The sequence below is a fragment of the Fonsecaea erecta genome, assembly GCF_001651985.1.
Source record: "Fonsecaea erecta strain CBS 125763 chromosome Unknown Scaff1, whole genome shotgun sequence".
Lineage (NCBI taxonomy): Eukaryota > Fungi > Ascomycota > Eurotiomycetes > Chaetothyriales > Herpotrichiellaceae > Fonsecaea > Fonsecaea erecta.
In genome coordinates this window covers 4347582-4370312 of record NW_017387244.1, presented here as the reverse complement: position 1 = coordinate 4370312, position 22731 = coordinate 4347582, and the positions used below count along the sequence as shown (strand labels likewise).

The following is a 22731-nucleotide window of genomic DNA, read 5'->3' as shown; positions in this document are numbered from 1 at the left end:
CTTATGAGCCATTTGGGGCGTGACGGCGGCATCATGTCTCATTGGACTTTTAATACTAACTCATCAGAATAAAGAGCTTGGATGATTTCATTTGGTCTAGAACGTCGTCGGTTTCAGAGGACATATTTGACAACCATCAGAGCATGGGATATCGTCATGTCCAGGCACATCCTGATCTACCTGGGGATCCAGAGCACTAAACTCGACATTTCCCATGACGTTGAGCTCGTCCAAACACTGGTCACAATTCCATGCTGACAAGGCAGATTGAAGATCGTAGATCGACTCCGGCAGGCGCAGAAATCCACGGAGCGCGTTCTCGATCGCCGTCCAAGTATGCGGCGACATCCTCTTGACCACGCCTACCAATCTGGACATTTTCCACACCCGCTCGTAATGTCCTTGAGGACGGAATGGGGTAAGCAGCGTCCACAACAGATGCTCGGCACTGAGACTGCTGTCGTCGTCCGATTCTTCTAAAATGCGCTGCAGAGCCTCAAGATATTCCTCGGTGGCTTGGGAGAGGTCCCCGTGCTCATCCATGACTAGGTTGAGGTGTATCAGACAAGCAATACGGCAGTTACTCACAGCTCGTCGCTTGTCGGGGTTTTCATAGCCTGTCTCAAAGGACTTTAAAGCATTGGCAAGTTCTAAGCCTTCTTGGAACATGGTTGCGCGATATCGACGAGTAGTCAATTGCCGCTGCTGTGCAGGTGTCGAGGGGAGACTCTTCAAGATCTGGCCTCGTCGTGCGTTGAAGAATTGGGTGAATTCCTTACAGCTGCGGCTGAAAGAGGAGCCCGGACTTACGCTTGGTAAATCAGGTAAAGCCGCCGCAGATTCGGTAAAGGCATCGATATAAGCTGGGTTACCATCTGCCGTCGGCCATGACAATGCTATGAAGCTCCTGTGCGCCTTATGAATAGATTGCGGCACGCTGGGTGAGGGCACACTGACCAGACGAGCTTCGTATGCATTTCCGGATTGCCTTTCAGCGCCCGGAAGCCTCCACGCTCCAGGAGGAGTCGCTTGAGGGCTCCCCAATGCATTCGAGCGATTTCGCGATTGCCCCAGACACGCTGATTCTGTCAGGCGATGAATCATAAAACAAAGTGCTTGAAAATACCTCTGCATTAGCGAGCAGGCCGACGCCAATGAGCGTCCAATCACCGCAAGGTCCCTGCCGCCTCTGGAGACTCTGATTCACTGCTGCAAGTGCACGTTGCTTGAACTCAAAGATCTGCAAAGACATCGCATCTCCTCTCATTCCCGCCAGGTGATGCGCTGCGTGGTGGAGCATGCCTAAAAAGGGGATCTCGTGGTTGCGGTAGAGGTTGAACAAGTCCCAACAGGCTCGGGGCCTGCGAACGGCCCTAGCCCAATGTCTGTGGACAAGGGAGGGAATCACAAAGTAGTCTAACATGTCTCAGCACCTGTATCAAACATGCACCATTGTAGGAACAGGAGAATCTCACAGTGATCCACAAGCTCATGCACATCACGGGTTGCTGGGATAGGATAGGAATTGAAAGGATCTGCTCGTCCGGCCCCCAGCCGTTGAGGAAAGCAGGACTGCCCTGTCCCTGTATTCCACTGTACGACGAATTCGTCTCCAGCTTGCACTCTCCCTTCGTTAATATTGGACTTGGAATTGCTGAGAGACGCAATGGGAGGTCTCGAAACCTCGCCCTTAGGCTCCTGGCCAGAATCCAACTCAGCGTTGCTCTGTTCATGTCGCTTTCGCCGGTAGTGTTGCGTAGTGACCCATGATCTCGTAATTTTCCGCTGGGCTTTACTGTTCAATCCCTCGATGAACTCGAACTGCTGTTGAAACTTGACTGGTGTTTTCAGTGGAGCATCACGTTTGGATTTTCTCTTGCGAGGGCTTCCTCGAGGCTCATCAAGAGAAGCCGCTTCGTTGCTGTTCTTACTCAGTGTGGCCATTTCCCTGTCTGAAAGTCATGGCCAGGGAATTCATGAATCGATTACCGACGCTCAGGCACCCTGCACGTCGTACTCGAGCTTGGAAAAAAAAAAGACGTTTGCGCAATTGTTACACTACGATTGAAGTCATGATTTTGTTTAGGCGGTGCCTCTGGATGTTTGGGCTCCCATTCTCCAGGTGTCTCACCGCTTAGTCACAGATAGCGGCGACGCAGTGGTCCCAGCTACCCCTAACTAAACCCCTAAAACCGCCCTGGGCTTAACTAGTGAGGAACCCCTTAACTCCATTAGCCTTGTCACAGGCTTCTCTGTGGGTTTCTCCCAGTTCAGTCTGATCATGCACTCGTATTTATCCGCAAGAATGGTTTGAGGCTTTAAAGCACCTTTGTCCCATCCATACAAAGGTCCCGGACATCCCGATAATTCCCACCCCCATCGTTTCACATGACTGCCAGTGAGGTGAAAAAAGCTGCGACAAGAGGCCGAATCTTATTCTGGGCCTTGGATTGAGGGATTGCCGCCCCATCGTGAAGCGGGCGAGCAATGCCACTGGCCGTAGGAAGACCTTTGGTGGCAGAGGAGGATAACGTTGGTGATGGTGGAGCAGGGAGGATCTGGACATTGGGGTAGGTAGCGGGTGGATTGGTTTGGTTGACCAACAAAGAGTACATGACCTCCATCGCTGAGAGCTGCTGACCCAGTCCAGCTGTCCCATCCCACCCATCGATGTACCATTTGCTTCCACAGGTATTGTTGTTCGCACCTGCCGTGCATGCTGCTGCTGCGCCTTGGGCGGAAGCTCGAAGAACTTGACCAATTCGACCTGCCGAGAAAGGCGCCATTTTCGACGTTGCTGCCATCCACCGAACAAGATAGGCCTTCATTGACAGCTGGTCAACATTGCAGGTCATGGAGAGCTCGCATTCCGCCTCGAACAAGATATTGGATGCATTCCGGAAAGGACCGATGAAGGTGTTGGTTGAGTCAAGCAGGCCAGCGGTCCGTTCGATCCACGGCGAGGATCCGTTGGTATAGTTCTGCAGCACGGCCGCCCCATAGAGGAAAACGCCGACGTTGTAGGTCCACTGATGGTGGTCAACGCCGGTGCAATTGATGGTCTCATCAGAACCGTCAAAGACGTTGTAGATGCTGTCTACCAAGCCAATTCCTGACGCCCAATTCCAGATTGTGTCTGCCCAGTGCACATATGTTTGGTTGCCTGTAAATCTTGCCAATCTTGCCGAGAGCTGGAAGAACGCGCCGTTAGCGACGCTGTTCTTGTAGTAGTAGCCTGCGTTCGCAGGATTGAACTGCCATTTCAGACCCCCGTTGCACCGAGAAGTATTCCAGCGAGCAACATAGTCTTCCCAGGCGTTGTTGACAATCTGGAGCCAGGATGGATAGGGCGCAGGCAACTGGGGGAAGGAGTATTCGGCCGCGGACATGGCCACAAAGACCCAGAAAGCTTGGTCGTCGTTTCCAGTGTCGAAGGCTTCGGCAGGAACGTTGAAGTCATATTTAGGACCAAGTTGAGCCATGAGGCCTTGTTGCGTAACATTGACATAGCTGTTGTCGCCTGTATAATGCCAATATTCCATCAGCCCACCCCATGCACCGCCACTTTCCCACCAGTAGTACGGTGGAAAGGGCCATTTTCCCAGAACCCCCCCGGTCTGGTTGCCATTGTACAGGTCTATTACACCCTGAGCGGCCAAGGACGCCGCCTCAAGGATGGAATCTGGCAGGAGTCAGTGGAGCCGATGAAGATGAAAGAGACTCGTCCCCGACTCACCTGTGTCATCAACATCGAGGGCAATACCAGCAGCATCGCGTGATAGGACAGAAACGAGGGTGAATATGACAAAATGGAAGAACTGGAGCATTCTGCAGAGTGTGCAGGGTGTTTGCTGAGGAATGAAGATGGTTTGGTCAAAGTTGATGTCGCCGGCAAAGAGACAGTTCAATGAAGGACAAGAAGACAACAAATATAGACACCTGGTCAACTGGTTTGCTGAAGGAGTGACACGGGAACTCACAAAAGAATCCAAATCAAAGTGAATCAAATCGTTCAGCGGGTGAAGGAAGTTGTCTGCGCTTCCATTTGTGATTTGAAAACGAGCAAGTTCACGCTGGATGCTGCCGACTCATCACCCAGCTGTACCTGGATGTTTACTTCTGCATCTTCTCAGATCATTTATCACCGACTTCTTGTTTAGGACCAACATCCTCAAAGATATTGAGCATCGCCACCTGATCTTGACCTGTCTTTTATGTTTTGATACCCTTGGATATTGCGCAATACAATGACGACCTGCGCTTGGCCATTGGTAGGGAATTTTGCTGCAGGGTTCAGGCATGAGCGCACATCATGGGGTGTCTCCCACCGAGATCGTCCTGCAGGTTGCCGCTGCCACTGCTCCTGTCCTTTGATTCGAGTTCAATCGAGATCAAAATCACAGACTCACTCACCCAGCACAACAGAGTACTGCTTATCTACATGACCATGTGGCCAAAGGTTTATGTTGTTGCGATGCCATCGCCGAGTGGCGTGTTGGCGTTGGATCTGCTGACAATGGAGGGATTCATTGCGATCGGCATGTAATTGGTCAGGACATGCATGATCGAGCTGTACAAATGCAGGGAGGAGCTTGACATTGTGCCGCCTGGAGGGGCAGGCGACGGCTCAGTCTGACAAGGATAGACGATGCCGGCGAATACAGCTAGAGTGCTCGAGAGCGAGGAGCAGCCGTCGTATCAGTCTATCAGATATAGCTGGCATGACAGAGCACCGCTATCTCATAATGGTAACGCAATACCTACTCGTATTATCAAAGGGAGAGCATTGCTGGTCTATGAACACCCAGTCAGACAGGGTGCCACTGATTTCCTAATTCCGCTGCCTCGATGCCTAGATTAGGACTTCCCAGCATCAGGACTGTGCCTAGACCCGTTTGTCGATCCTTTATATCACCCACAAGCGAAGGCCGCCCCCACACCAGTTACAATGAACGGCGGCGCTGCAAAACATTCTGGCTCTTCCCACGGAGATATTGATTCATTTTACTTGCCCTAACGTTGGCCAGGGAGAGAAACCCCTCCACACTCCGGAAGCTTTCCGCCCATCCCACTGCGAGCTACACGAAGTACGGCTTTATTCAGCAAACCTTAGCAGCACCGAGCTCATCCCATTGCTCAGGGACAGATGCCAACTTGACACCCTTGCATCTGGCGATATAAGCCGGGCATGTCAAGCTGCGGGAGAAGTTGGACTCCAGTTTGACTTCTCTGACACTCGAGCAGGAGGCCCCAGGGGAAAAAATGATTGATTTCCAACTGTCGCCGGAGCAATTCGCACTCCGAAATGCGGTCAGGGGTTGGGCGAAGGCTCACCTCACAACAGCACGCTCAGTATATGAGGCTCAAAGCACCTCGTCCGAACAATGGCAGCAACGCTTCCGCTCGACTCAGCCGATTTATGCCGAAGCAGTCAAGGCAGGTCTCATCAAGGCTCAAATTCCGAAGGAGCTTGGAGGCGGCGGAGGTCCATTGATCGAGGCAGCTTTGGTAGTCGAGGAGTTTTATGCTGTCGAGACCAGCGCAGCATTGACGATCCTTGGGACAGGCCTTGGTTTGACACCCTTGGTTATGGCGGGAAGCGCAGCTCAGCACGAGAAGTTCTTCAAACCTTTTCTGGAAGGGACCGGGACGCCCATGGCCAGTTTGGTCTTTTCTGAACCTGAGGGAAGCGCCAACTTTGACGAGGCAGGGGCCCCAGGATTCCAGACCATTGCACGTGAGGATGGGGAAGAATATGTAATCAGTGGTGAAAAGGTAAGCTTTTCGGACACGAAGTAAATGTCTTGCTGACGGATGGAAAGATTTGGGCGACAAACTGCTCCGGATGGGATGATCGGGGTGCTGACGTTCAGTGCGTCTTATGCCGTATTGTTGGATCTGCTCCAGCCGAGGACGTCCGTGGCCAAACGGCGATTATTGTTGTGACCAGGCAAGACATCGCGGCGAACGATCCAAGTGCCTATCAGGTGCTTTACCATCCTCGAACCATCGGACACACGGCGGTTAACGGGCCGCACATTCGATTCAAGGACTTGCGCGTGCCAAAATCAAATCTGCTCGCACCTCCAGGCAAAGGCGCCGATGTGGTGGAAATGACCTTCACGGCTTCAGCAGCTCTTGTGGGTGCTATGGGGGTGGGCATTATGCGGCAGACCTTTGACCGTGCCTTGGCTTGGGCCAAAACCGAAAAGCGAGGTTCGACGGAGACGATGATCCAGAAGCAAAGCGTTGCGGATTTGTTGATCAAGATCAAGACTCGATGTGAGGCCACGCGAGCACTGGTCTGGAAGGCTGCGCATTGCTTCGGCCGAACCCGATACGGAGCCGAGCTGTGCTACGAAGCCAAGATCATGGGATCGGAAAGCGCCGTAGAGTCCGTCATGGATGCAATCAACCTGATCGGCGTTTCTGCATACTCGGCCAAGCAACCCTTCGGGGATCTGCTGAACGATGCGGTGGTGTTGCCGATTTTCGACGGCGGTAATGTCGGGGTTCGAAGGAGACAAATCGAGAGGATCTTTGCCAGCGAGGGATATGAACCGTGGGAGACGACATTCGGATCGGACCAGTAACATGGCACCAGACATGGAACCGAATGGTGCACGAGGTACGGGAGAGAGGGAGTGAGTGAGGTGTGTTGCGTGTACTCGGTACTCATGGATGCCGAGACTGTGCGCAACCCCTTCAAATGTCACGACAAGCTGTCACCGATAACGTAATCTCTTGGCGGATGAGTGACCTCGCGTGCACTCACTCGGTATTCATTGATGCCGAGACTGTGCGCAACCGTTTCAAATGACACAACAAGCTGTCACTGATAACGTAATCTCTTGGCAGATGAGCAACCTCGCAAGCGCCGAGTCATCGTACAGTACATGATGGCGACCGCTGTGGCTTGCCTCGCTTGTTTCAAATTTGCACGATTCAGGCTTGATAGAGTCGGAGGTCCATGTCAATCACAGTCACAGTGACAACCACCACCTGCATCACCAGCTATTGTATCCAGATATCTCGACCACTTACCGCCTTTCTCCGAAGTGATTACCACTCCCGGTAGCTGCATAAAGTACTATGCCGAAAGCCCAGAAAGGGGCTCTTCTCCAATGTGATCCGCCTCAGATGGCCATGGTGCGGAAGATCGACCGGGAGTCAGGCCATACCTACATCTTGGAGGAGATCGACGATAGAACCTGCCTGGTCAAGGAGAACAAAGTGGAAGAAATCAAGGCCAAGGTCAAAGAGCTGATGGATGCGGCCATGGGGATGGATGAAGTCGACAATGACGACAAGGACAGCGACCTCGACTGATTTTGTACCTCGATAAGGTCCCAAACGACTTTGCAAGGACCGCCTCCCACAGCAAAGCACCGTACTGCACCACTTCATCTTCGTCAAAGTGGTATCCTGGAAGATGAGGAGGCTGGTCTTGACGAGCTTGAAAGAGACGGAGAGAATCACACTATTTCTTGGACCAGGGTGACGAGGGATGGCACATGACGTAGGATGATCTCTCGGAATTAATATTCCTGAAGCCCTCACAGCAGCATGCGCTTGCGTGCTCAACGGCGGTCCATCTGAGCAGGAATGATGAGCTTATGAGATATCAAGTAGCAGGGATATTGTCGGGGGTGTGCCGACGGTGGGGACGCCATTTGTCCACACCGTAACAACCAGTAGAGACCGCAAGCGCGGGGAATACCAACCCGAAGCACAAATTTAACGTCTGAAAGCGAGGGATCGTCATCTGCGCGTATTGCCTTTCCTTCCTTTCAGGGCTCTAATATTGTGCTATACGGCGAGGTAGCTGCGTCAATCTTTTGGAGAAAATGATGTCTGAGGATTTGGGGAACAGCTAACAAGCCAACCTCCACTGGGGGTGGGGAAGAAAGCACGCGGATGGAGTGTAGGCGACTCAGTAGACAGAGAGTCAGAGCCTCCTCACGACAGGAATGGGAAGGAGATAGATGAGAAGCACGTTCCAAAGGCAGGTCTCAGCCACATGCAGGCTGAATAACAAGTCAGCAGGGGGCAGCAGATCGAGGTTTATGCTCTTTGAGGAAGGGACAGGAATGCCTAATGCAGAGGGTGCGGATAGAGTGGCCCCGAAGGAGACGGCGAGCTCGATTAGCGTGGAAGAAGGGACTTCTGTATAGCGTGTCGAGGCTGTCTATGGCTGTTCAGAGGTGGGACAGCTGTAGGAGGTTTAGAAGATGCGGGTAGAGAGGGGAAGAGGATGACGGGCTTCTCGTAGGTTGTGGTGGCTTGATGCAAGTTGTGTTGGTGCAGGGGGTAATTGAGGCACAGAGGAGCAGAGGCACCCTTGACAGGCGGCGGGGCTATCGGGGATCGCAATGCGTGCGTGTACGCAGTATTAGTGTTAGTGTTAGTGTTAGTATTAGTACTTACTACTGGTTGTGGGATGACTGAGTGTACCTCGTACTCCGTGACTCAAAGAGAGTGTCGGCTAATTAATACGACAGGAACAGAGGAGAACAGCGTGCCTGGAATGACAGACCTGCCGACTAATCTAGCGAGGTGCTTGGTACACGATACATGATACACCCCAGAGAGGGGAGGCAGGAGGCGGGAGGCGATGATGGTGAGCAGGAATCCGGGAACAGAGTTCCCATGGAACGTCACTCGATGAAGCTATACAGAATGTTTATTCTACTCGGTCCATATTTGCTCACAAACAGGTTATGAGGTAGCATGGTAGTAAAGCCAAAGGTGAAGGGAAAATGACCAAATTGGGCCGCCATCTGCCACCTGCCATCTGCACTACTTTGTGCAGGTTGCATGCTGCACCTGGCACCTGCGTCCCATCCCACCCACGCCAATCATCTTCGCAGCGGTGACATTCCCTCTTGTCTCTACGCTGCGTATTCTTATGATTGCATTGCTGTGTGTCCCATAGCATGGATGATGCCTGATGCTGCCTTACAAAAGGTGACAGTCAGTCCGTCTCATGCATGAACTCAATCTTGGCTTTCTGCGCTTCCGCTTCGTCTCTCAGTTTCCTGACTCCCTCGTCGTCCCGTTCTTCTCCATCGCTGCCATCTCACCCTTGCTCCCCTGCTCCCTGCACTTACAGTTAAAACTCATTCCCTCATTCATTTGTCCACTCACTCGTTCGCTCGCTCAACCACTATTCATCCATTCGGTTCACATCCTCCAGCGTCCTCCTTCCCCACCTCCCTTCTCCCAACTCGCCTTGCCAGTCCTCGTGTGCAACCTTCAAACCCCTTCGCTTATGTCCCTCCCTCCCTTGAATTCGCCCTTGCTACCTCCATCTCTGACTTGTCTGTTCGTTTAGACCTTCCCTGCCCTTGGGCCAGGACCCGGTTACAGACCTGGTGACAATTTGCGCCCCGACTCAAGCCGCTCGACCGCCCGACCTCCCACCAAAGCCTGTGACGGTGATGATCCCCCGCAGGTCTTACTCGACGCCTCCTGTGATATCATCCTGTGAAATACCCATTTGGCTCACCACCTCATCGGCCCCCAATAACGGTTCTCCTTGAATGAAATACACGAGCATCCTGCAATTGGTCTGGCGGTCGACAAGCCCTGGCTGTCACCCTAACTTAGTCCCCGCCTTAGCCAGCATTCCTCATCCCTACCCACCATTCCAAAACCACTTTGACCAGAAAAACTTTCGGATATACAGGCAGTTTCAATCCCAAATCGCAAAACAAAAGCAAACCTTTTGACACTCTGCATTTTCCCATATCTCGCATCCTATGTCATGCCGATGCCATTATTCTTTCTCACACACCCTTGTCACACTTGATTGCTTCTGGCAACGTCCATCCAGATAACAAAAAATACCCCCAATCCACCCCCACAAGCCGCATCAGACATCCCACCAGAGTCCCAGTTATCCTTCGAACCCTCATACCTTTCGAGCTCTCCCGCGCTCTGGCTTTGGCTCAAGGAGAGAGGACAATCGATCAACCAGCCAGGTCCCAAGATCTTGTTTCTCTCCGACACCCTTCCCAGATCCGCTCTGTTTGAAGTTTTCAACTGCCGTCTCCGGAGCCCTTGATCGCTTCAAGAGACCCGAACCTCTATCCTGTCCAGTTGGCCTCTACAAAAGTCACCTCCGTCACGTATACTTTTTCCTGCGCCTGTGATTCCATCCTCCCCGTGTGTCAGATCATTCGGACGAGGCCCTACAATCTTACACTCATCGTCCAGCCATAATCACGGTCCGAACCGAATCTGACACTTGCACCGGATTTCTGAGATTGTACTTTTGCACATCCAGGACCGAAGGTCGTTACAACCTAGCTGACTCACAGCGAGGCCTCTGTTATGCCGTCGTGATACTGGCTAGACCCGCCGCATGATGAACCAGCTCCCGCGACAATCATGTTATTCGAACCTGGCTCTGTCCCTCCGGGACCCCCTATCGAAACCACAAAGGCCTTGATCTTACTCGATTTCCAGAACGACTTCGTCAAGCCCAATGGAAACCTTCCTGTCCGCAACGTTGAACGTTTTATAGGCAATCTACTATGCCTAGTGGACGAATTCCGCGCCAAGGGGCAGGTGATTTGGGCAGGGACCGAGTACAAGCAGTCTCGCTCAACCATCTCTTCCGTGACAGGGTCTCACTCTATAATCTTGAAACAGCATCTCCAGCGGCAGGACTTAACCGAGGAGAGCAGTGAGTACTACAACGACCCGAGTTACACACGCTCACCTCGCGAAGATCCCCTGTCACCCTCGACGAACCCAGATGTCAGCCATGATCGAGAAGCATTTCTCGCCCCCCTCTTGACCACCACAAAGTACAGATGTTGCATACCCGGCTCATGGGGTGCCGACTATCCGGAGAGCATCAAAGCAGCCGTCGACCCACAAAGAGACCTCGTTATGCTGAAATCCCAGTACTCGGCTTTTGAAGGCACGTCACTCCTCATGCATCTACGCTCCCATCTCGTCACGGAAATCTACGTCTGTGGCTCTCTCTCAAACATCGGCGTCTACGCCACCGTCCTTGACGCCGTTTGCCATGGTGTCCAGGTCACGCTGGTTGAAGACTGTCTCGGATATATCGATGAAGCTTGCCATATAGAAGCTATGCGCCAGATGGCAGACACTCTGGGTGCAAATGGAATTGACTGCCAGGAGCTGCGTGACGATATTGCCGGCCTTCTTGGTGACGTTATCCACGAAGAGGACTATCCAACTAGATTCCAGGTCAGCCTGCCACCACCGACTCGCACGACCAGGGCGCACACCTCGAGGAGGCAAATTCATGACTGGATTTCTAGCCTCGAAGGTGAAGAAGCCCCTCCCGTACTCGCTAAGGCCGCAGACACACCATCGAGAGAGACGGAACAGACCGGGTCTATCCGGCGTGACTCCCACACACCAAGTGAGTCATCTCGTAGATCTATAAGGCATACATCAGTTGAGCGCAGTCCTACCCGGAAAAGATCAACCAGTGATCTCGATCCCTTGGACGAAGAGCGTGTCCTGAAGTTATCCCATAAGCCTTCTTCCCGTCGTACCTCGACTCATACTGAGCAACTGAAAACCAAGCAGACACAGCAATCAACACGAAAGCGGCGACCTTCACACGAATCACCAATCAGATCTTCTACCCCTACGACATCAGCCCTGCACCAGACGCCGTCAACCGGGGAGCCGTCTATTCACAAGGACATGTCGGAAGCTGATCCAACCGAGGCCGAACAACAAAGCCCGAAGGCCAAACAAGGAAACGGTCAAGCAGCCCTAAAGAAGAAGAAGAAAATAACACCGAGAATCCTTGGTCCTGACGACACACTAGGACAAGGTGACTGCAAACTCTACACCGGCGTCCTCGATCAAACAGAAGCCGCACAGGCCTTTTATTCTTGCAGGAGCGATATTAAATGGCAAAAGATGTTTCACCGGTCCGGCGAAGTACCTCGCCTGGTTGCTGTTCAGGGGTCCATGTCTGAGGATGGGACGGAGGTTCCAATCTACAGGCATCCGGCGGATGAATCTCCGGAGTTGTTACCTTTCGACAGCGTGGTTAATATGCTGCGGAAAGCTGCAGAAAGACTCGTCAGCCATCCGTTGAACCATGTTTTGATCCAATGGTATCGCCACGGCGAGGACAACATCTCTGAGCACTCTGACAAGACACTCGACATCGTCCGAGGATCTCAAATCGTGAATGTGAGTCTGGGTGCACAGAGGACCATGATGCTAAGAGCGAAGAAGTCCTCTTTGACACAGGCTGATCTGGACCAAGACTCGGACGGCGCCAGACCTTCTCAACGAATCCATCTTCCTCACAATTCGCTTTTCGTCCTCGGCCAGGAGACCAACCGGCAGTGGTTACATTCTATACGAGCCGACAAACGACCTGTGTCGGAAAAGACACCCGCCGAACTCGCTTTCGATGGAGAAAGAATCAGCTTCACATTCAGACACATTGGAACATTTATCAATCTCGCTCAGGGCACAATATGGGGACAGGGGGCTACAAGTAAACAACGCAAGGATGCCAAGCCCTTATTGACAGGGCCCGACGCAGAAAAAGAGGGCGAGGCCATGATTCGAGCCTTTGGGCAGGAGAATCATCGCAGCGCAGACTGGGACTGGGATGAGTGGTACGGACGGGGCTTCGATGTGGTCAACTTTGAGACCAAACACGCGGACGAGGCCAATCCAACCGATGATGATCTAAGAGGCCTGTCGAAGGGTGAGAAGAGGAAAATTGCTGACGATAGCGAGAGTCCAATGAGGGCTGGATCCGCACCATTTTGAGATCCCCAACGCTTTCCCACCTGCTCTATTGCTTCACAACAGTCTCGCACCTATTCTAGGAGAAGAGGTTCCATCCGCTTGTTAAAACGCTTTTGTGCATTGACCAGACGCTCTGCGATAATGGTTACCTTCTGCTCAAGTTTCCCCCCATCTCACTTGGTAGGCACGACACAGAGAGCCTCATTCCTGTGATATGTTTCTGCCTGGATCTTATCTATCTGGGACACATCATCGTCAGCGCTGTGCCATGACTTGCACCCTCACATCCCTTACGAGCCATGAGACGCTCGGCAAGGCGATGGGCCATATGCTCATCTAGTCTTCTGGTTGAGGGGCCGGAAAAAGTCCCAAGACACCCCAAGACACGACGAGCAGCTCACTCGACCACGTGCAGAAGCGTTTCCGAGCATTGAAGCTGAGGCTTGGATAAATATGCGGATACTCACCAGTGCCGCAAGAGGACGAGATCTCCGACTATGTACTCTTCAGAAGCTATGACATGAATAGTGGGCATGTCCAAAAACTAAGCCGTCTTGCCTCGAACAAAAGGTTTTCGTGGATGATCATGACGCATCCATGCCAATTTGCAGCTCAGGTCACGCTGGACTATTGACCCTGGGAGAGACAACTTCTCACAGAGATATGCATCGCTCAAGTCTGACTTGGGAGGAGAGATGCGTTCTCTTGGTTTTGCATATAGAAAGGGCCGGCAGGGCTTTTTGTTTCCGTTTGAATCCAGTCTCCAACTACCCACAGCTCCCCTTGCGTTGTCATACGCTACGCTACGGAGCGAGAGCGAGGGAATTTATTGGTCATCGGACTTGGAACTGGAGATGGTACTGGACTGGACTGGGCTGCAATGATCCCCTACACAAATTGACGCATCGGGATTGGGATGGGGACTGGGTATTGTGCGGATCGGTTGCACCGGGGAGGAAGGGATTGATTGGGTCGACACTAGTCTAGGCTGTTTGTCTCTCTATTGATGGATTGGTATGAGTATGAGCATGAGCATGAGCATGAGCATGAGCCTACAAGCCCGATGCACGAGGTATGTATGAGACATGAGAAAATGAGACACGAGACTACGAGGAAATGAGGTATGAGACAACACGAGGTTAATGAATGAAGTTATCAAGCAAGTAGTCGAGCAAAGATGCTTGATACTTGATGCGACGAACGAAGCATGGGCACTACATAGACGCTGGAAAAGCCTTGGAGATACAGGTCAATTTGAAGAACTACTGTAAGCTGAGCTGATACAATGCCTGTGTCCCCTTTGTCCATAGTCCACAAGCTCCTGCGCCTCTGACCAGCCGAAAACAACCCCATAACCATCTGTCATCTTCCATTCTCACTCCTTTTCCCGACCTCGTAGTGAGAAGCTCCATGTTAGACAGCGTGTGCCCTGTCGCCAATACTCTCGAGACCCTAAAGCTCAACTCCGGTAACTGTTACCCACCGTTTCATCCATACCCGTCTCACATATGGAGTTGATGAGAACCCAGTCCTGTACCCCTTGGAATCATGGGAAACCACACCAGTCCCTCAGAGCCTCTAAATAACCTGTCATCTGTGTTGAGAAAATTTGTAGGACCATTCAGATGAGGTACTCTTCCGGCAAGGCCAGAAGGCCAAGGAACATGCCGACAGCACCGATAGCCACACCGGCGACGGCTACACCAGCCGTTGTGACGAGACTATTGCTGCCACTGCTGCGCTGGCTAGGAGCTTTGTCATTGTTCTTCTTGGCCTTCTTTCGTACTGGCATCTCGGTCTCCTCGGCCGAGGTGCTCTCAGCAACCTCCGAAGCCGAAGTTGATGGGTTCAACAGCCTGTCTGCAGTAACATCACCGACACTTTCGACCTTTCTCGTGGCAGTCGTGGCAAGAATGTCCCCATTCTCGGGTGAATGCGGGCCAGAAGGTGCTGCGATGGGGTCCAGACTCTGGTCCGAGGATATCTGATCAGCTTTGCGCTTCTTTGCTCCGTCAGAGTCATTAACAGCCAGCTGTTGCGGGGAGGCACTAGCAATCGAGAGTGGTGAGCGTGGTCTCGGGGGAGGTAGCAATGGCGAAGGGTTGAACGTGAATGCATCACTATAGAATGCTAGAGACGATGCAGAAGGAGGGTAGGGGACTAATGCAGACTTTTCAGGTACAAGAGGCGGTACGACTGGTTCATACAACACTGAGTTGTGACCAGCCCATGCAGAAATCGAGCGGTCTAGTGGACCGACTTTGTCCAAGGTCACAGTCTGTTGGTGAGGAGACTCGGGCGTCAGAAAGGGAGGAGCGGTCCACTTGATGCGAAAGTCAGGTCCGATCAATGGATTGACCATTGCCGTGTCGGATGGGCTTGGGCTTCGAGCAGGTCCAAACAGATCCGTTCCGCTCGAAGAGCTCGTGGGACCAGCAAGGTCTCGCCCAAGCGAGGTAGGAGGGGTAAAGAGCCAGCTGGTTTCACGTTCAAGTTCACCATCTCCGTATGAATCTTCAGAGATGCTCTCATCCACAGCTGGAAGCGGCTCGGCTTGCTGAGCTGAACTTGGGACAATAACCTGAGTAGGGTCTGTGCGATCAGGATCGGTGACGCGGAGAACATCATTGATGAACTCGCGGCGGAGGGTTTCGGGGGCCACGCTCTTGACTTCCTGGAGATCTCTTGGCATCAACGGACTGGAAGTTGGGCTGTCTTCGTCAGAGACATCGGCGCTTGAGGCGTGACCTGGAGTGTTCGATGCGTCGTCGGAGTCAGGAACCGTGAAGGTCCGCACCTCAAGAATGTCCATTGCGACGCTGGTGTCACAGACGGGGACTCGGAGGTTCTGAGCTTTGTCGTCAAGCTCCGAATGGTATTCATTACTTCCCTCGCGGGGCTCGTATTTGTCCTCCTGCGGACGGCTGGAAGCCTGCGCGGAGGCACTGCCGTATGCTTCCTCATCACTGTAATCTGCTGAGAAGGTGTTCCGGGACACTCCTGCGTTGGTGTGGTTGACGTTTGGTTGGCTCAAACTGTGGACAAGGAGAATCAATGAAGGCTTTTCCAAGTCACCAGGATAAAGCATGCTTACGTTCCAATACCCCAATTCCAAGTGACTCTCAACCTCAGAGCACTAAAGTGGGCTGCTAGAGCGTCAGCAGTCAATGCTTCGGACTCGTTATTGTACTCACAGCTCCCTCTAATCACATTGGCGCCCAATGTCACGATGTCGTCCGGCCAGAGCGGCCCCGGTTCATTCGTATGCAATCTGCTCCCGGATAGGAAGGTGCCGTGCAAGGAGCCAACGTCGTGAATAAAAATTTCCTGACGACTGTTAGCCCCAGGTCTAGAGGAAGCATATAGTAAGGAATACCTTGGTCGTCGGATTCGCATGTAGAATGGCATGACGTCTGGACAGGACTCTAGAGGCAAACCAGGCATTGTTTTCAGCAGGAGTCAATTCCTCAATTCGACTTTCAGTTCCCCGGCCAATCCTGAGCTCCCAGTCTGGGCCTTCAAGGGTGATGACCCGCTTAGGAATGGGTTCGCGGGAATCGAGTTCTCGTAGAGTGATGGTCACTGAAATACATGTCAGCCAACGAGCGTAGACAGTACAGAGGGAGATTGCCGGACGTACAGGACTTGGGCGGGCTGTGGTCAGTCATGTTGCAATTAGAGGGCTCGTCAATTCCAGGACTCCTTTCAGGAGCCATGAAATGAGAGAAGGTATAGGGAGGATCTTGGGGTTGGTCCAGCTGGAATTCCTTCGGGAAATGAAGTTGAAGTCAAGATGAGGTTCAGACGGGGTCCGGGCACAGGCAAATAGAGGAGATAGAGGGGGATTCGGTCGAAGCAGGCTGGCTCTCGGGAAGAAGTCGTCCGCGGGCTATGGTAGAGTTGAGGCCAAGGTAGGTGGTCCGAGGCCGGTTGGCCAAGCAGGACTCCGGAACGTTGAGAGTCAAATCACTCCCTTGTTGGACGTCAAGCGTGAAGTGGTCAACAGGTGAAAAGAATCGCAGCTGGCGAGATGAGAGATGAGGCGGTTGGGCCTTCGTTCTCTTGAATGCGGTCTCACAAGTCAGGCGCAGGCTGCAAGTGAGGGGCACGCACCTGTCACACCAGCTAATCGATAAGACGATCACGGCACCAACGGCCCACTAGCTAAAGCAAGGGCGGCTGTTGCTGTTTTAGGCACCCACATGCCAGGCAGCTAGCGCCTAGCACTTGAGCAATAATAGGGAAAGAGCCAACCACGCACCGAGCTACTATTAGTCAGCCGCAGCACTGCGATTCAGTCTTGTTGCCCCCAGAGGCAGCAGCTACGTTATATAGAGCGAGGAAGCATAGCTAATTCTGAGATTTCTTTTGTTATTACACACCACTCACTACACAGATTTTGTTCCCTCATGCTCATCAAACGCCATATTCGCGAATCCCGGTGTCTAACCTCCGGATTGTCAGGAAGAAGAGATGCGTATTACATACCCCGTACAGGTCAAGAATCTCTCATCAAGATCGCTCATCAGCATAAAAGACCTGCATCCGTTCGAACCCAACGAGGAGAAGGTATGAAGGGAGATCCTCCGGGAACAAAAAGCTAAGACAAGACCATATGCAAACTCAGCCATGCCATGGATTGGGCATTGTTACCTCAACTGAGGTCCGCCGAGGCCTGCACCCTCCATTTGTTGCAGACGAGCAGCTAATTGAGGATACTTCTGTGACACTTCCAGTTGCGTGCGTGTGGCCTCGGCGTAAGAGAGCGCGTTGACGATTTCCCCTTCTGTTCTCGACAGCTCGGCGGCGCGCTCAAAGTACTCCAGGGCCTTGGTCACTTTGCCTTGCTGGAGGAGGAGCTGAGCCATCGTGGCTACGGCGATATCGCATTCAGGATCCACTAGAGCGTCACGTTAGTAACCAGCCGAATCCAGTTGGTTTTGAGTGGTGACTTACAGATTAACGCCTTCTCGCAAAGCTCTTCTGCCGCCTTGAAGTCCTGTTTCCACTGGAAGAGTGCCAACGCCTTGTTGATGAGTGGGAGCACATTGATCGCCCCGGTGGGTTTCGTCTGACGCTCCATGTCGATCGCGGTCTCGAATCTCTCAATGGCGTCCTGGTACTTCTGCTGATCGAGCAGAAGCTCACCATAGTAGTTGTACACGTCGGGCACTTTGTCGAAATTCTTCACGCATCGGCGGAATGTTGCCATCGAGGACGCGATTGACCCAAGCTTGTACTGGGTGACACCCAGTTGGATGTGCGAGTAGATGAAGTCCTTGTCTAGGTCAATGGACTTTTGGTAGTCCTTGGCGGCATCAGCATATTCTCCGAGTATGAAATGCAGCTGTGCACGGTGGTAGAAGATGTCAGGATCATCTTTGTTCTGTGCCATGGCCTTCTCAAAATCCTCGGCAGCGAGGTCCTTGTTGCCCAACTCTAGCTGCATACTCGCCCGCTTGATGTATGGTTGGGTGAGAGATGGCTGGAGCTCGATGGCTTTGTTGAGGTCGTCAAGAGCGTTGGCGATGTCACCCTCCAGGTACAAGAACGTGGCACGCATATTATAGGCAAAAGCCTCATGCTCACCCAGGTCCCCGAGTTCCAGAGCCTTCTTGAAGGCTGCTGCAGCTTCATCATAGCCTTCGGCCGTCTTCTTCTGCATGGCGATCAAACCACGCTGAAGCTGGCCTTTCCCCGTGTTCTCATCGAGTTCGGCGCTCTCGTCCAACCCTGTCGGCGGGGGCCTCGGGCGGAAACTCTGCAGGTAGTTGGAGACAAAGGTTGCGCCGGGCAGTTTGTTTTTCTTGCCTGCAAGGATTGCTTTGCCCTTCTTTTCAGCCACCTTTTTCAATAATCTCTCCACGCTCTGGGCGCTGTTTTCATTCTTGAACCCGTCGATGATGCAGCTGGCCGTGTAATCCAGCAAGGCTTCGGAGAACAGTCCCAAATGTTCGTAGGCATGGGCGCGGCGATTTAGAGCTTTGACATATTCTGGGTCCATCGATATGGCTGCGGTGCAATCCTCCACCACTTTTTCCCAATCACTGAGGGCATTGTAGCAAGCGGCTCGGTTCGAGTAGTAGACAGGATCGGGTTTGCAGAGGATTGCTTTGCCATAGAGTTCGATGGCCTTGTTGTAGTCTTTCGATCCATATGCTTTGTTACCGGCGGCCTTTAACTTGCCGGCATATGTTGCTCTCTCCTACTCACGTCCACGGTCAACTTAACGCAGTCAAGATGGTGTAGGGAACCTCTACCTCCTTCGAGAAGCTTTCAATGTTTGATTCATTGATTTCGGGCAACTCATCCTCGGTCTCGACGGTGGCAGCTCGAGGTGCGGTACCTGCATCTTGGATCAGTCATGACGCCCATCACGTTGCGTGGGCAAGGCCGTCTCACCAGCTTCCTCGTCCTTGAGACTGATGCCGGCCTTCTGTGCCTCTTCGGCAGCTTTCTTTTCTTTCCGTCGCTCCTTCTTGCTCTTTTTCTTTTCTGTAGGGGTTGCAGGAGCCCCGGTCTTCTGATTCGAAAAATAGTAGATGGCCCCGGCACTCGTAATGACGACTACTGTGCCAGCAATGGTGTATGCAACCGCCTTGTTCTCCGACACCCAATTCGACACACGATCCCAAAGGGACGCAGGTGCGCTGGTAGCATCGATAGCGGCGGTTTCGGACATTGAGGGCAGAGAAATCTAATGTACAAGAGGAAAAGGAAGCTAGAACAGCAAGCCGTCGATGTCCCCGAGAAAAATGGAGATGGAAAGGATGGTCAAGGCAAGAGAATTATAGACAATCGTCATTAAAAGGCAAGAATGTTTCCCTGAGCGATGCGCAGATGGAGATGGAGATGGAGATGCAACTTTTCCAACCACTTTCGCAATCAGCCAATCACATCGGGCACAGTTGGTCGACCTCCGCTGGCTTCAATACACAATACATGTCACTCCCCGAGTCCCCTACAAATATATGCGCACGGTATCGGCACACCGAGTCCCTGATACTCTTGTCTATCTCATCCTCATTGTTTCAATGCCGCAATCATCTTCTTCCACGATGCTGAAGCCCTAGCACCAAACCGTGTTGGCAACTCAGGGTCTGGCCGCGACAGCTCCCGCGAGAACAGCTCCATGCTGACCCATCCATCATAACCCAGCCCTTCAACAATGCCTTTCATCACTGGCTCGATAGGGAGATAGCCGCCACGGTCTTCCTCGTATGGGAACAGGCGCGCGTTTCGTGACCAGCTCATTCTTGCAGGCTGGTCGACAGCATGGAAGGGATGAGACTGGCTCAATGGCGGCTCCAGCTTCTCAGCGTCTCCAGCCTGGACGTAGAACACCTTCTCAACGTCTAGCTCCTTGACCAAGCGTTGGATGGACCTCTCTAAAGCACGGTCGGCATCTCCAGTGCGCCCCGTTGGTGCGGTGGGATCCCCCCATACTCGACCAGCTATATGGAAGGTGTCCAAGCAGAGCCCAAAGTTAGGTCTGTCAACTTTCTTTGCCATCTCCCATGTGCCTTCCCACGTGTCGATATATTTGCCCCAGGCTACCCCTTCATATGCGAACCGGACTACAGGGCGCTCTGCAAGACCCATGTCGGCCATTTCTATGAGATCAGCCACCACGACCTCCTCGCTGTCCGTCGAGCCTTCCTGCAGCCAATTTGTTGGCACTTGAATCATGTCGCTTCCCAAGATCTTGACGATGTCGAGCCATAATTGAAGCTTCTCTATCATGGCTTCGTGCTGCTTGCGGTCGAGTAGACCGTCGTACTGTCGGAATGGTTGAAAGACCACCACACTCAACCCAAGCTCATCGCACTGCTTTCGGATGTGCCTTGCGGCATGCAACCTATTTTCGTAAGTCAATCCTCCTGGGAGCTTCTCTGCGGCCGTGTCGATATCAGTGTCTATGATTTCAACCCCATGAAATCCATTGCGTGCTGCTTCGCGCAGTCTTGTCGAGATGTCGTGCACAGCCGGGGCGCCCAGGGACAGCGATGCTATAGCAGGTCGAATCATTTGTGCGGGTAGAATTTTAAAACCTCACAATAAACACCAACGGCAGGCAGCTCTTATTGTCCGGAAAGCCGACAAATATCGCAACGGGGCGTCACGAATCATGCTTGTTACGCCTGGTGTCCACAAACCATTGGTGAAGACAGCATATCGTCTCAACCCTTCCCCGTCTTGGAGGGTTTCTCGCTTTGAGGTGAGCTGACAGAAAAGATCTCTCCGCACCTAAAGCTCGATCCCCAACAACCGACTTGTCAACCGCCGGCTATGAAATTTTCCGCGCTGCACGGGTCAAACAACGGGCTGACAAACCACCTTCGGGGGCTGATGGCGGGTCACTGTTGTCCCCCAGGCAGCCCATTTAGCGGCATCAGTCGCCATTGAGGCAAATACCAATACCTCATTCACTCTAAACCGGTTACTCCGGAAATCGTTGAAATGAAACGATATTAGTACCTTCGACCCCCTCAGCAGGTGGGGACCGGTTTTCACTACAATTATTGGAATGTATTAGAATCAGCACTGTTGCTATCGACAGGGAATAAGATCATTATGGGAAATGACTCGACACGGCGAACTCAACTGTTCATAGCAGGCGCCCCGGGCGGCGGCTCGATAGCGCCCCCAACCCACGATTTCATCGCTCAATGCCTCAAACGCGATTGGAAGATGACATTTCTGGCCGCGTCGACGCTCCAGGAGGTCTCGGATGCATTTCACGCGCCAGATTTCGCGGGAGGTATTGTGACAATGCCCTGGAAGAAGACCATCATTCCGTGTCTGGATCAAGTTGATGATCTCGTTGATCAGCTGGGTGCTTGCAACCATGTTTCTGTTGCCGACAATGGTACTCTGAGGGGAACCAACACTGATTGGGCGGGGGTCAAAAAGGCTCTTTTACAAGGACAACCTGCCACTGGTCCTAGGCAAGAACTCAAGGGCATGGTTGTTGGGGCAGGTGGCGCGAGTCGAGCCGCAATATACGCACTTATGGAGCTGGGGTGCAAGGAAGTCTACGTTGTCAACCGCGACGCTCGCGAGGTCCAAGAGCTTGTCGAAGACGTGCACCACTATAAGACACCAAACCGACCAAAGATTGTCCACGTTCAGACCATACAGCAGGCCCAAACTCTCTCGTGCCCACGCTGGATCGTGAGCACCGTGCCCGACTTTGAACCGAGAACTCCAGAAGAACTTAAAGCCCAGTCCGTGTATATCGAATTTCTCGCGAAGGAGAGACCACATCAGGCACTTATGCTGGATATGTGCTACCACCCCTTGATGACTCGCAATCTCCAGCTTGCAAAGCAGCATGGCTGGCAGATTGTTGACGGGGTTCAAGTTGTGGGGCACCAGCTGAAAGAGCAATGGAGGCCCTGGACGGGTGAAGAGATCGACGAACAGCAGGAAGAGGTTGCATGGAAGCTCTTGCGAGAGAGTGCGAATTCAGATCCCACGGTTATTCCCTCAAATGCATGACGCTGCGTACGACTAACATCTTAATACTATATATTCTATAGGCCACCACCAACGCAGCACCGGGTCGTCATGGTATTGTCATGTAACCAATTCGAGCGTTCCGTCGTGCATAGTGGAAGAGGCAGCGCCGTTTAACAAGACGGAGAGATATACTCGCCCACGATCAGCCTGTCTATCCCTACGAGAATCGCACAGCTGCACTTGGAGGAGGTATGGAGGGCCAGCATCGACATATCCCCATCCCATCGTCAGAAATTTGGTCCACGTAGCCTCCATGCCCAGTAACCCTGAGCAATCGCAGGTCCCGAACGGCTACAACTTTGTGTTTACCAGACACTCGACACTCGCCGTTAATACCCCGAGTCCACCGCCGAGACTCGCTTACGTTTTGGCGTGGATTTCGTTTGACCACCAATGCTTTTCGTCCGGTATTTCGCATGGCTACTGCGTGCCCATCATAAC

At 52.7% G+C, this 22731-nt stretch overlaps 8 protein-coding genes across 8 annotated transcripts; 3 read left to right on the top strand and 5 right to left on the bottom strand.

Moving 5' to 3' along the window:
• Positions 1–96: 96 nt before the first annotated feature.
• On the bottom strand, positions 97–1944 carry AYL99_01552 (hypothetical protein; the record flags this gene model as incomplete). Its single annotated transcript, XM_018833068.1, has 4 exons — positions 97–907; positions 958–1079; positions 1127–1416; positions 1476–1944. The coding sequence occupies 4 exons, from the start codon at positions 1942–1944 to the stop codon at positions 97–99; spliced, it is 1692 nt and encodes a 563-aa protein (XP_018698947.1).
• Positions 1945–2384: 440 nt separating this feature from the next.
• Positions 2385–3827, bottom strand: AYL99_01551 (hypothetical protein; the record flags this gene model as incomplete). Its single annotated transcript, XM_018833067.1, has 2 exons — positions 2385–3682; positions 3737–3827. The coding sequence occupies 2 exons, from the start codon at positions 3825–3827 to the stop codon at positions 2385–2387; spliced, it is 1389 nt and encodes a 462-aa protein (XP_018698946.1).
• Positions 3828–5262: 1435 nt separating this feature from the next.
• Positions 5263–6593, top strand: AYL99_01550 (hypothetical protein; the record flags this gene model as incomplete). Its single annotated transcript, XM_018833066.1, has 2 exons — positions 5263–5775; positions 5823–6593. The coding sequence occupies 2 exons, from the start codon at positions 5263–5265 to the stop codon at positions 6591–6593; spliced, it is 1284 nt and encodes a 427-aa protein (XP_018698945.1).
• Positions 6594–10392: 3799 nt separating this feature from the next.
• Positions 10393–12789, top strand: AYL99_01549 (hypothetical protein; the record flags this gene model as incomplete). The annotated part of the gene is made up of 1 exon (XM_018833065.1): positions 10393–12789. The coding sequence occupies one exon, from the start codon at positions 10393–10395 to the stop codon at positions 12787–12789; it is 2397 nt and encodes a 798-aa protein (XP_018698944.1).
• A 1600-nt stretch (positions 12790–14389) lies between these two features.
• AYL99_01548 (hypothetical protein) lies at positions 14390–16436 on the bottom strand (the record flags this gene model as incomplete). Its single annotated transcript, XM_018833064.1, has 5 exons — positions 14390–15803; positions 15863–15914; positions 15963–16095; positions 16145–16350; positions 16409–16436. 5 exons carry the CDS (start codon positions 16434–16436, stop codon positions 14390–14392), a joined length of 1833 nt encoding a protein of 610 aa, XP_018698943.1.
• Positions 16437–17417: 981 nt separating this feature from the next.
• On the bottom strand, positions 17418–19450 carry AYL99_01547 (hypothetical protein; the record flags this gene model as incomplete). Its single annotated transcript, XM_018833063.1, has 4 exons — positions 17418–17668; positions 17725–18973; positions 19029–19114; positions 19171–19450. 4 exons carry the CDS (start codon positions 19448–19450, stop codon positions 17418–17420), a joined length of 1866 nt encoding a protein of 621 aa, XP_018698942.1.
• A 341-nt stretch (positions 19451–19791) lies between these two features.
• AYL99_01546 (hypothetical protein) lies at positions 19792–20796 on the bottom strand (the record flags this gene model as incomplete). The annotated part of the gene is made up of 1 exon (XM_018833062.1): positions 19792–20796. One exon carries the CDS (start codon positions 20794–20796, stop codon positions 19792–19794), a length of 1005 nt encoding a protein of 334 aa, XP_018698941.1.
• A 546-nt stretch (positions 20797–21342) lies between these two features.
• AYL99_01545 (hypothetical protein) lies at positions 21343–22269 on the top strand (the record flags this gene model as incomplete). Its single annotated transcript, XM_018833061.1, has 1 exon — positions 21343–22269. One exon carries the CDS (start codon positions 21343–21345, stop codon positions 22267–22269), a length of 927 nt encoding a protein of 308 aa, XP_018698940.1.
• Between the last annotated feature and the right edge of the window lie 462 nt (positions 22270–22731).